The sequence below is a fragment of the Salvia splendens genome, chromosome 3 (genome assembly GCF_004379255.2).
Source record: "Salvia splendens isolate huo1 chromosome 3, SspV2, whole genome shotgun sequence".
In the NCBI taxonomy this organism is placed as follows: Eukaryota; Viridiplantae; Streptophyta; class Magnoliopsida; order Lamiales; family Lamiaceae; genus Salvia; species Salvia splendens.
Window position 1 is genome coordinate 27012859 of NC_056034.1, and position 13745 is coordinate 27026603.

Consider the following 13745-nt stretch of genomic DNA (forward strand, 5'->3'; position numbering starts at 1 on the left):
TTAAAGTTTTGAGATATTTTTTAAAAATTAGATATAAAACTTTTTATTAATTAACATTAATACCCTTAATTGACATTTTTTGTACCATGTATTGATACTCGTGGCTAAATGATGTTGAGTCGTCATTTAATGATCTAATGCATATCATTCAGTTGTAGTTAACAATTTAAGGGTGATTTAACAATATAACACACCCCCTACACCCGTTTCATAAAAATAAGCTATATTTCTTTTTTCGTCCGTCTAATAAAGATTATAATTCATATTCACTTATGTCAATATAAATGACTTTTTTTCACTTACTTTACTAATTTCTCACAAAAGTCCACCGCACAATTTCAAACTACTTTTTTTCTCTTACAGTGCACAAGTTGAGAAAGAACGTAAGAAAAATAAAAACAGACAAGTTTTTTGTTTAATCGCAGGTAACAAGTTTCTAACACAAACAACAACAACATTTAGAGTTTTCATCATACCCTTCATCAATCCCACCAAAATCACCACCTCCCAAATCTTGCAGCTCCGATTCCTTATACCGATAAAATATTGCGACGACCACAAAAACCACAAGATTGACGGCCATCAACCAAGCCAAACTCCAATAGTACTTATCCAGCCTACTCCCATTCAAATCATGCTGAAACCAATTCCGTTTCCCCCCTCTTTCACTCACTTTCCCCGCAACAAAAACCGACACCACACTTCCCAGAATCCCAACACCAAACACAGCGCTTATCATAAACGGCAAGTACCTCCGCGTCGAAACAGGGGATTGATCCACAAAGAAGCAAAGCGCACTATAGTTAAATATTCCAGTCGAAGCCCCGAGCAGAACAAACTGCGGAAGCAGCCAAAACATGGTCATCGGCACTGTCTCGTCCGGCTTTTCCACTAGTCCATGCCTTTGCACCACCCTGAGCCTCCGGTCCTCCACTTTAGCCGCGGTGATGCAGCACAGGATCGCCAGTATCATTGATACTGCGATCCCGAGTGGAGGAGCGAACTTTATGGACCCCGATTGGGCTAAGCGATTTGCTAGCATACCGTATAGTTTCGCGATCTGGTTCTGAGTTTGGTCGAAGAGCCAGAGGAGGGCTACCGAGGGGAGCTTGAGGCGGCCGACTTTGTGGTCCAGATGGTCCAGTTGCTCGACGAAGTAGGTGAAGCCGATGGCGTTGACGACGCCACACAAAATGAATGTCATCCACACAGGAATCATGCGTATGATCGTTTTTGTCTCCTCCACTTCGGTCACTGTGCAGAGTCGCCATGGATTCTCGGCTTGCTCCTCTAGAGGCTTTGTAGGCATCACAACTGCAGCCTTGTCCAAACACCTAAACATCAACCTTACTGTCAAATTAAAATTAATGATCAAGTATTAAGGACTCAATGTCCCACATCGGTTGTGAGAACAACTGATGTGGGGTATATAGGCTAACTGGACTCTCTTCTCCTGTTTTGGTCTGTATTGTATCATAAAACTGATAGAAATCCATGGGTTCCATCCTAAAACCAATTGGTGATAGGAGGAGTGGCTCATGGGATTTATATACTAGTTTCAGTTTTCTTTTAACAACGATGTGAGACAGTTATATGTTATTTTTCTAGTTTCAATTGCCAACAAAACGAATAAATCTGGGAAGAAATGCATACCTGAGACTCTTTGTGTGCGGAATGACGTAGAGTTGAGGATGATTAACCTCGAACAACTCCTTAGGATCTCTCGGGATTCGATAAAACAGCTTGGAAACAGCAGCAACGAAAACCCGAAAGAACACCGTTAAAGGGCTTCCCAGCGGCGGGAAATACTTGTAAGAACAGGATCCGCTAAAGAAGAGGAGAGTGGCGACGAGAGTGCATATGGCCGGAATCCCGAACCTAACAGACCATGGCTTTATATAGGGAAGGCCTAAAACTGCGACAAAGGTGAGGACGATGGTGGCCAAAACGCTGTAAAAGAACTTCCAGAAGGTTCTCTCAGCATTGTCGAACTCGTCCTCGTCCTCAACTTCGCCTTCTACTCGAATAAATTGCTCTGCCATGAATGAGTTCCAACAGGTCATGTGGCCCGACATGCCGAATGCTATCAAAGGCAGCGCGGTGTAGAAGAGGATTCTCTGGCCCTGCCCTATGCATTCCGGGTTGTACTCTCTGCATCTTCCCATTGTACGCCCCAGCACCGGTGGAGTCGACATTGCCAAGAACCCTAATCCCTGTAAGTGGTCACAAGGAATATGGAGTATTCATTTTAGGTTGCCAATGAAAAAATTACCAGAATTAGATAGTACTATAAAAGGATTTTTTTTACAGCGCTGTAAGAGAAGCTGGAGAGGAGGAGCATCCAGTAATTTCCTGTTATGGTTTCAGCTAGGAATGCTAGGGGTAACGGTAATATCGTCGTCACACCCCAAAAGACGTTCACAATTGCGGCGGCGCGTGTGAAACCGAGCTTCCATACGTTGGTTAAGTATGCCATCATCATGTACATGGCGTACATGGCCAATATGTCTACCCATAGCAGAACTGCAAGAGTTGTACATAAGAAAAATGAGGTGTAATTCTAACAACATATATATAGTACTAGTAAACATGGGATTATTGAACATGTTGATATAACAGATGAACAACCAACCTCCAACTACTGATTTATGGATTTCATGAATTTGTTCATATATTCTCATTTCACACAAAAGGTATCTGCTCACATTATGATCATTACAAATCAATTCTCACCTATTACTCTTGCAACTGTAGCCATTGAGTTGAGCTTCTTCTCACTTTTTCAAATAGAGACGATCAGACGAACACATAAATAGTACTCCGTCCGTATACACTAAGTTGAAGAAAACACATATCAAGAGGCAAAGAGTTGACTTTTATAAATTACTGTGGTCAAAGTCAACTATAGTAGACGCCACCTAACACGGAAATTGCAAGTTTAGTTCCAACCAGACGTGAAATAAAGAAAATTTCGATGCACTAATATCTCACACTCAATAGTAATTTAATGATTGCAAAAGAGCTTGATTGAGATTCCTGAAAATCTACAAGTTGTCGAGGGAAAATTCTAGGAAATAGATACAACAACAGTTTAATCAATATTTAATTTTTCAAGTACTAGTTGTTTTCTTCATCCCGCGTCACACTGTGCGCCGCAATCGTACTTCTTGTGAATTGTGATTAGTAACTAGGAAGTTTCGAAAGGAATTCTAATCTGATTTATTAATACAGAATATAACATAGGTCGACATCATGCAACTTTCTGATTTTGGGAATTTTACGTGTTAAATTTATACAATAGTACAGACGAAGAGAGCTGCAAAAATGGGGACAACCAGTTATGATAATTCGATAAAGTAAACTGATTCAATATTTCAATCACAATGTATATTAGGTCATCATCCATAGCAGATACCTCTCCCTATACCTCCTCAAATTTTAGATCGACCAAATTCCTACAACTCATACCTCTATTCCAATAATATTAATTTGAAATTTTCATTTTTAAAATTACCATCGACTTTATAACATTATAAATAACAAAATTATTCAATTAATAATGATTAAAATTATATAGTGAAATGTGTTGGCATTTATAAAGGTTGAAAATTATATATATTAAAAATTAAATTTCCTAAAAATTAGATTAATTATACACCAAAAATTGAAATTTAAATTTTAAATAATAGAGTAATATTTAATTATAAAGATAATTATTAATATTTCCAATATGCATTCGATTTTTTTAAAAAATCTTATGGTGCAGAGTCGCATCCGCAAAGGGTACCTATTCCCCCTCCCTCGAAACCCCACCAGGCACCAGCCTGCAATGGGAGGCGCACCGCACCGCACCCCTCCGAGTGGTGAAGTGCCTCCCAAAAGTACATGTTATCGATGCTCTTAGCTCCATATATTAATCAAGGCACAGCTTCAAAGACCATTCAATTATGATGCTCAAGTAAAAAAAAAAGAGAGAAGTGGGAAATCATCAAAGCAGGCTTCTCGCCTCAAGGAACTCTATGATTGTGAAAGGTGTTTAGCCACTCATCTCATTGATCTTCGCTTCACACATACCTTTGACATAAACTCAAACACATATTTTAGTAATTAATAAAAAGAGAATGCATTTAGACAATAAAATGGTTGTTTACGAGCATGGGTAGAGTAGTAGGATGATTTTTCTTACTCCTTTGGTCCACCAAAAATAGTCCATTGGTGGACGGCATGGGTTATGAAGAGTATAATTTTGTCCCTCACCATGAAATCATCTATGTATAAAATTTAAACTACATAAAAGTATACAGGTTTCAAACTATAAAAAAGTTATTCCTTAAAGGAGATTTAATATTGTTTTTATTTTAAAGCACATGCTAAAATAGAGAATTAGGAGGATAATATAGCAACAAGAGAAGAGAAAGAAATGAGATTAAATAATCAATTTTGCCCTTAAGGTGAAAAGGAGAATAGTACATCAATTGAATTAAAACCAACCCAAATATGCATCATGCCGCATTCACCAGAGACCAAATTTGTCGTTAACCTCTAACGAATTTAAGCAAACCATCGGAAAAGGTTGGAAAAAATGGATTTTGTTTTCACAAAATGGCATGTAGGAGTAAATTGGAGAACGAGAGGAAACTCACTGATTAATGACCCTTTAATCTTGGGATAATTCATCTTTAGAATTAGAAGAACACGAAGGATGTCTCTCTCAAGATGCCCATCGCCACTGACGTGATTAGCTGGAGTCTGCTCCAACAAAGCAGGCATGATGAAGCTACACTTGCAGTCACTCTAATTAACACCCCCCAAATATCATTATGAATGCATAAATTAATTAGAGATTGTTGGCTGCTGTTTCTCTACTTCATATCAGTCATCCTATGCTTGCTCCTTACTACATACTCCTATATATAAATGGTGAATCCAATGCAATTAATCAGTTTGCTATTGAAAAAGTTCCAAAATCCCAAAAACTTCCATCACATTTTTTCAACAAAACTGGATACGGTCGAGGAAAGACGTTTCATTATAATACAATTGCAAATATTAGTTTAAACGAGTACATAACTTGAATAGTACCTCCAAGAAACGGATTAAGCAATACATCCTCTTCACGAAGCTGAGGCGACACCGGAGTTGTAACAACTTTGCCAAACCTCAATCCCTTCAACATCTTCTCTAGTCACAAAAAGCCTATCCCCACCACCCTCGATTTTCTTGATCACCCCTCGCTCCGAATCCTCGACTTTATCAATGTAATTCCTCCTATACATCTCTTCGTCCACATTCTCCTCTACTCTCGACCACACCTCCAACTCGCCGTCTCTCCCCACAAACGCTTGCTTCCGGTAACAATGTATTGCGAAACTTCCACCACCGCTCCTCCCCACATCCCTCAAACTCGAATTCTTCTCTTTCAGATACAGCCACGGATCATCCGTCAACTTCCGCAAATCGGCCATGGCTAAATCTCCCGATTTCGAGCAAATTTTGAACAATGCCAACTCATCCAAATCAACATCCACATCCGCCAAAGAATCCCCAAACCGGCTGCTCCGACCCGACCCAGGCTCAAAGGTCTCCCAGACCACATCGTGGGTTCTCGGGTCCCACAGCCGGATATAACCCGAATACCCAAATGCCCCTGATGCAATGGAGCTTCCCACCAAAAGACCTAAATGGGAAACATGCGTTAGCTTCGTCGGAACCATATATTTGGCGGAATTTCCCGGCATCCTCCCGATTTCCGACGATATCTTCATCGTCGATTTATCAATCATCAGGACGCAATTCTCTCCGTGGTGGCAATCGTAGGAAGCGAAAACCGAGTCGACCGAGTCGGTAATCGCGTGGACTCGGGCTTTATAAACCCTCACATCGGACGGGTCGACCCAGTCGATTGAGTGGACTCGGCGCCCATTTGCCATATTGTAGAAATGCAATCCGGATCCCTGGAGAGATCCGATTGCGGCGATATCAGATTGGATTCTCCTCACTGAATTAATGAAATCGAAATGCGTCCGCGCCGTCGCCGTGTGGCTGAGATTCCAATCGTAGACCGTGATCTGGCCGCCGTGGGCCGCCCAAAGCGATCCGTCCGATTCAACCGCGTTGAAATCCGAAACGACGCCGTCGTAGGAGGGTTTGACAGTGGTTAGTAAGGAGGCGTCGATTCCGTGTATTCGGCTCGGAGCTAGAGCGGATCTGAGCTGCGACTCAATACCGAAGTAGAGTGCCTCGTCGATGAGCTCTTGGTTGGAGAAGCGCTTGGCGGTGGAGGGGAGTCGATTCGAGCGGAGGAGAGAGAGGAGGACGGAGAAGATCTCCGGGTCACGGTCGATGAAAACCGGATCGTGAGCAGACCGGTTTGAGAGCGCGAATAGAAGAGAATCCGGTCCGCCGGAGCGGAGAGTGGAGAAGGTGGTTTCGAATAGCTTGCCTCCAACGTTGAGCTTGATACGATCGCCGGACGCGGCGGCAGGATTTCGGCCGTTCATCTACGTTGGTGTTTCAGGGGAATTCCTAATTAGGTTTGAATTGAAAACATTCGTACTTGTCTCGGTAAATACTTATAGAGAATTCTTCACCTCAATTGCGGTTCATATAGAGGTAATTTATAAAAGGATGAAGAATACAAATATTCCAGAAAACTCACAAACTTATATAACGTGGGATTATATGATGAATTAAAATTGAAATGATAGGAAAAAAGATGAGGGGCAGTTCGTGCATCTCCAATGCACGGATGTCCCACTCGGACATCCACTAGGACTTCCCAAAAACACCTTCTGCCACGTCACTAGGACTTCCCATCTCACTGCCACGTCACTAGGACTTCCCCTGCACAATCCGCTCTTCCTATCGCCCTTCCCACTAGGACTTCCTGCAATAAAAAAATCACAATTATTTAATTATGTAACGATAATTTTGACACGGAATACGAGAAAATTGCGAATGAAATGAAGTTCAACGAGCTATATATATAGAGTTTTAACAAAAAAAATTAAACTCGGACGTCCGACCCAGACATCCGACCCACGCCACAATGGCGGACGTCCGCCCACCTGTCGCCCGGATATCCGAGGACATCCGACGTCCATACGGGACATCCGTATCCGAGTTGCTTTGTTACAATGGCGGACGTCCCGGTCGCCCGTCGCTGATGTCCGACCGGACGTCCGCCATTGGAGATGCTCTTACCTTAGAAACATCATTCCAGTAAAACAAGACAAACTATTTCACTCCCTGATACTCGCCCTTGTAAAAAATAAATAGATTAATTTTGCTTTGGGTGTCCACCAAAATAAATCTAATTCTAAAATAAAAAATTTTAGATTAATACTACTAACCACTCCACTACACATCATTTTAAATATAGACTTTATATTATATTATAAGAGCATTCACAATAGCGGACGTCCGACCGGCGAGCGGCTCTTCCGTCGGGGACGTCCACTATTGGGGCGGACGAGCGGCTAACGAACATCCGGGACGGACGAGAGGTTGTCTGTGGTCATGCGCGGACGTTCGTCGGGTCGTCCGTCCTCTCGTCCGGTATTGTGGTCAGGCGACGGACGTCCCGGCGGACGAGAGCATTTTTCGATTTTTAAAAAAAAATTCAAAACTTTATATATACGGCTCGTTGCACTTCATTTCATTTGCACCACAAACGATATCATGCACAATATGATCGTCGAAAATGAAGGCCAAAAACAAAAACAGCGAGACCCCCTTTCGGCTAGCGGGAAACTATAGAGATTGATCAAGGCATACTAACATGTACTATGTTAATTTTTTTTATTTAATGAAATTATTATTGTACTTTCTCCGACCGTATTAGTGTCGAATTTTTAATTCCGTATTTGTTGTTTTATTCGTTTTTATTGTGCTAGGCTATTGGGATGTCCTAATGCTAGTCCGTTATTGTGCAGTGGGATGTCCCAGTGACGTGACAGAAGATGTTTTTGGGATGTCCTAGTGCTAGGCTATTGAGATGTCCACACTATTGTGGATGCTCTAAAAGAGTTTTGTGTGAGCTGGCTGCATAGTTTTATTTCTATATATATATAGTTGTGCGTCGAGAAAGAATACATAAATTAATAATTTTAATTAAAAATAATTTATTGGTATTTAAAAATCTAAATTTTAAATTTAATTTTATAAAATTAAATCTAATATTGAAATAAAGAAACAAAGTGAAGGATGATAAAAGAGAAGAAAAAGATAATTTTGAAATAATATCATATTTAGAACATCATTGAAATAATATCAGATTAAAAAAGTTAAAAATGTGAAAAGGCAAAATTTCCCAGTAGCCAAAAGGGCATTTTCGGATAAAAAAATATCTAAAATGACCAATTTCAAATAAACTCTTTGTCCAGGGACTACTGGTGATATTTTTAAAGTCCATGGACTATGGGCGAGATAAACCCATGTCCATGGACCATTTTTCCATTTTAGTCCGTCCGCAAATAGGAGTCCCGGTTCACTTTTACCATAAATGGTACTTAATATGGTCCCAAATTCCACTAACTCATTCCACTCATATTTCATTTAAAACTAATATATACAAGTGGGACAAATATTCCACTAACTTTTTTCCATCCACTTTTCTTAAAATTCGTGCTGCCAAGAAATGGACTTTTAATAGTGGACGAAGAGAGTACTTTTATCAATCTATATTTATTACAAGAAAATGAATTTAATCACATAATCAACTAAATAGATCCTTAAGTATTCGTTTGTTTCCGCGATCTCACGCGAAAAAGTATATTATGGGCCACAATGAAAATTTTATGAGCATGAATCTGCTCGTGATACCATATTGAAAGTAGAAGTATGAGACAATGTATAATATATTGTTATGTGTATTGATTGAATGATTTCTCCCCCTTAATATAGGAGTCTTTACAATGTAATTAAGATAGAGAATAATCCTATTCCTAAGCAAATATTTTTCCAATCAATTACAAATCTTCCTCTAATAGCATATGTTGTGGGTATGGTATGTTTGACAGTTCCATCTTGGAATCATCTTCAATTTTGACAATAAATTTAGGAGAAGGAAAGTAGGAGAAAAAAATTTAGGGTAGGAGAAAAAAATTTAGAAAAAAAAAGTAGGAGAAAAAAATTCCCTAGTCAACGAATAACAAGGTAACAATCCTATTTGGTATGTCACACCCATAAACTTTTGACAAATAGAAATAAATACAACCCTAATTCCAACTACCAACTAGATATATAGATTAAGGAAACACTCTAACTATAAATATATACTACCATTTATTATACGGAAAGTTTGTGCACATTTTATGCATAATAAATACACTATACATATAGGTCCATCATTTCATGTATTTAAAATTATTAAATCATTTTTTCACTAAGTCATTTTACACGTAAATTAATTATACTAAGTCATCTTACACTAAGATTTTTAGGAGATTACTTTTTTCTTCTTTATAAATACAGCAAATGTAGACAAATAAAAAGTGTAATTAACTTCAAATTTGTTGGCATTAAATACTGCTCCATATAAATTAAATTAATAGTAACACAAATGATTATGTAGTGTCTAATTAAATAAAATATATGGATAATTATTTAGTGTTGATATTAACTGTATGGATATTATATATTTTGTTAAAATTATAAAAATATTTAATAAAATAAAATAATGAAAAACTAATTTTAAAAATAAATAATAATAATAATGATAATAATAATTATAATAATTATTATTATTATTAAGATGATTAAAAAAATAATTTTATTACATTAATCATTTTTAATATAGCATGAAAAAACTTCATAAACAAAATAGACAAATGATTGTTGCATGATAAAGCAATTAAATTTAAAATTTTATAAACTAGAACTACTATTAAAAAAATGATCGTCATTCTAATTACTATATATTATGTGGTATATATATAGTGTGCCTATTATATATTGAATATGAATAAACTTTCCATATAATAAAATGATGACATTTATTATAGAGTGTTTCCATATTTTATATATCTAGTTGGAATATATATTTTCATTTGTCAAAAATTTATGGGTGTGACATATCAAATAGGATTGCCACCTTGGTATCCCTTGACTAGGAAATTTATTCTCGGAAAGTAGGATCCATTCTTGAAAGAGAGGTAGTGAATTATGGAATCTGCGTTCTGTTCTTGAGAGAGAGAGACTGATTTTGGGGGTTTGAATTGTGAAGAAGGGAACGGCCAAACTGAGAGAAGATGTGTTTAGGGCATTGTTTTTTGTTTCGAAATTGGGCAAGTAGTTTAATGTGAGTGGTCTTGGGCGACCAAACTAATTGTTTTGGGCTGAACGGTCTATAATTTAATTTTGGGTTGGAGTAATTTATTTATTTTGGACCAAGTCAAATACGGAGTAAGAGTTTAGACTGTTTTATTAAAATGTCTTGGGCCCATTTATTTTTTATTGCTGGGCTGATTTTATTCAATCGTTAGTGATTAAACACGAAAAAATAACGGTACCGTCCACCAAAAATAGATATAGTTGTGTGTAACACGGTTTTTATGTACAATTGGTAAGGTAAGGAAGATGAGAAAAAAGTAAGGGAGAAGTAGTGTTAGTGGATTGTTGGTCCATATTATTAGTAGTATTTTAATGGTTAAAACTTTTCATATTTATAAATTGGTCTAATTTTGGTGGACGACCCAAAATGGTAAAACTAGTCAATTTTTTGTGGACGAGGGTATATTTTAACTTCTGAATAAATTTATTTAATTCACTATTTCTATAGAGAGATCTTCTCTACATTATTCTCTCTCTTACTTTACTATTTCTCCACTTTAACTATTTATTATCATTTTTATAAAATGAGTGCAGAAAAGTCAAAGTGACTCTGAATGTGGGGCAGAGGGAGTATATCCAATAGGAGGTGTGATCAATTGTTAACTCATCTCTCAATTCCTAACTACAACTAATTTAAGATTATAGGATTGTAGAGATCTAATAATGGTCTACAAATTGCCATCTTGATTAGAAGATCTAATCACTATGTAGTTAGCAATTTAAGAGTGAGTTAGCAATATAACACACCTTTATCCGATGGAATATTATTTTATGCCACTATAAGAAAATAATATTGAACTTCGTCAAATCCCATAATTATGAGTAACTTGGGTTCTATTTATGATTTATAATATTTTCAGTGTTTTAAGATTTCTTTTGTCTACTATGTAACTATGAATTTAATTAATATTTTTTTACGAAGAGTTTTCTAGTTTAACCTTTATTTATTATTCATGTAATAAATTACAACAGGATAGTTTTACTAGAATAATAAAATCATTTTTCCAAACACCTCTTGGGGATAAAATCATACTACCCTCGGCACACGAATTAGTGTAATATTTACTCTGTCCTTCAATATGTGTCTCACTTTAATCAGACACGTTTTAAAAATGTAATAGAAAGTGGACTGAAAAAGTCATTGGAATGTAAGTCATACTTTTATATATTAGTTTTATAATAAAATGTGAGTGAAAATAAGTTAGTGGAATGTAGGGTCCACTACCAAAAAGTGGTAAAAATAAAATGTGACAATTAATATGGGACAAATCAAAATGGAAAACTTATACATGTAATAAAGGATGGAGGGAGAAATATTTTTGATGTATTCTAGTCTTTCGATTACTACCACCCAAGATATCATGCTTTGAGTTGTGAAAAATACTCGCATATTGATAAGTTAAAGTGGCGTAGGATCAAATGAACATATATACAATAATACTAAACTCCCGAAATAATATATTTCAATAGATAGAATAAAGAATACTTTTTCTTAGTTGGATCCGTTAAGGGATTTACCACACCAGAGCTTTATAAATGATTTGATCATCACTTGATTCACTCCATAATTTATGTTTATATGGGTGATTTTTGGCTTCAATTGCTAAAAAGAAACTGTCACAACTGTTGAAAGATATGAATATTATTCATTCAACTTGTTCAGAGAATTACAATAGGTACTCCTCCTTTAAATAGGCCAAGGGTTACATAAAATTGGCAAGATTTGCCATAATACTCATTCCCTAATTAATTTTTTTCCTTGCTTACCTATTTTCCTTACTTACATATTTTCCTTTCTAACACTCCCCCTCAAGTTAAGTAATGGGATTACCGATACTTAACTTGCCCAATACCTCATGGAAGCTTCTTGCATCGACAACTTTCGTGAGTATATCCGCCAACTGATCTTCAGATCTCACAAAAGGAAGTTCTACCGTCTTGGCCTCTATATTGTCCTTGATGAAATGTCGATCCACCTCGACATGTTTTGTCCGATCATGCTGAACTGGATTTTCGGATATACTGATTGCCGCCTTATTATCACAGAACAACTTACATGACTTCTGTGAGTTTAAGTTAAACTCAGTCATCAATTTCCTCAGCCACAGAATCTCAGTCAACCCACTCTTAATCCCTCGAAATTCAGCTTCTGCACTTGATAAGGCTACCACTTTTTGTTTTTTGCTTCTCCACGTGACAAGATTTCCTCCCACAAAGGTAAAATATCCAGCAGTTAATTTTCTGTCATTTGGGTTCCCTGCCCAATCAGCATCCGTGAATCCATGAATCTCTAAATGTCCATGATTCTCGAATAGAATCCCATGGTTCGCTGTCCCTTTCAGATATCGAACAATCCTCAGTGTTGCTTCCCAGTGAGCTACTTGAGGTGCATGCATAAACTGACTAACTACTCCAACTGCATAAGCTATGTCGGGTCTAGTGTGGGATAGGTATATCAATTTCTCAACTAAACGTTGATATCTCGTGCGGTGAGTGGCTTCAGCTCCTTCAACTATCCGCAGACCATGATTCTGAACCATAGGAGTATCTGCTGGCTTATAGTCCAGTAGTCCTGTCTCGGTTAACAAGTCAAGTACATATTTCCTCTGACTGATGAAGATCCCCTTCTTTGACCTTAACACTTCTATACCCAGAAAGTACTTTAGTAATCCCAAGTCCTTCATTTCAATCTCTGCAAACAAATTCTTCCTTAGCTTGCTTATTTCCTCTTCATCATCTCCCGTGAGAATCATGTCATCTACATAGATGATGAGGCATGTAATCTTTCCTTCTCTTTTCTTCAAGAATAATGTATGATCAGAGTTGCTTTGTTCATACCCATACTTCTTCATTGCCTCAGAGAATCTCCCAAACCAAGCTCTAGGTGACTACTTTAGCCCATATAGTGTTCGTTTTAGTTTGCAAATCTTTCCTCCTTCGAAATCTCCAACAAATCCAGGTGGTGGCTCCATGTAAATGGGCTTCTTCAGTTCCCCATGTAAGAATGCGTTTGTCACATCGAACTGATGTAATGGCCATTCCCTGACTGCCGCTATTGAGAAGAGCACTCGAATAGTACTCATTTTTGCTACCGGTGAGAATGTTTCAGCATAATCAACTCCATAAGTCTGAGTGTATCCTTTGGCCACAAGTCTCGCGTTATACCTTTCAATCGACCCATCTGGCCTCCGTTTGATAGTGAAGACCCATCTGCATCCCACAGTTCGAACTCCATCAGGTTTAAGACATACTTCCCATGTATTGTTCTTCATCAGAGCCCGCATTTCTACTAGCATTGCTTCTCGCCAGTGAGCAATTTTCATAGCCTCCTCGGCCGTATATGGGATTTATTCTTCTTCGTAAAGTGCTGCTTCAAACGCCCTAGCCATCTCTGTTAGATTTGCTTTAGCCAG

The 13745-nt window shown here is 37.6% G+C and overlaps 2 protein-coding genes across 6 annotated transcripts; both read right to left on the reverse strand.

Moving 5' to 3' along the window:
* Positions 1-270: 270 nt before the first annotated feature.
* Positions 271-5224, reverse strand: LOC121795574 (protein NRT1/ PTR FAMILY 5.5-like). Of its 5 annotated transcripts, none has more exons than XM_042194107.1 (5): positions 5083-5224; positions 4644-4749; positions 2309-2523; positions 1654-2213; positions 271-1334 (listed from the first exon to the last, which is right to left on the reverse strand). In XM_042194107.1, exons 1-5 carry the CDS (start codon positions 5107-5109, stop codon positions 437-439), a joined length of 1806 nt encoding a protein of 601 aa, XP_042050041.1. In that variant the 5' UTR covers positions 5110-5224; the 3' UTR covers positions 271-436. The 5 variants fall into 5 exon arrangements, with proteins under 5 accessions (XP_042050041.1, XP_042050044.1, XP_042050045.1 ...); XM_042194110.1 differs by lacking the exon at positions 5083-5224 and adding an exon at positions 2734-2918 and having other exon boundaries at positions 4644-4765; XM_042194111.1 differs by lacking the exon at positions 5083-5224 and adding an exon at positions 2734-2833 and having other exon boundaries at positions 4644-4662.
* LOC121795575 (protein ENDOPLASMIC RETICULUM-ARRESTED PEN3-like) lies at positions 5007-6635 on the reverse strand. The gene has a single exon (XM_042194112.1). The coding sequence runs from the start codon at positions 6498-6500 to the stop codon at positions 5115-5117; it is 1386 nt and encodes a 461-aa protein (XP_042050046.1). The 5' UTR covers positions 6501-6635; the 3' UTR covers positions 5007-5114.
* Positions 6636-13745: the final 7110 nt, after the last annotated feature.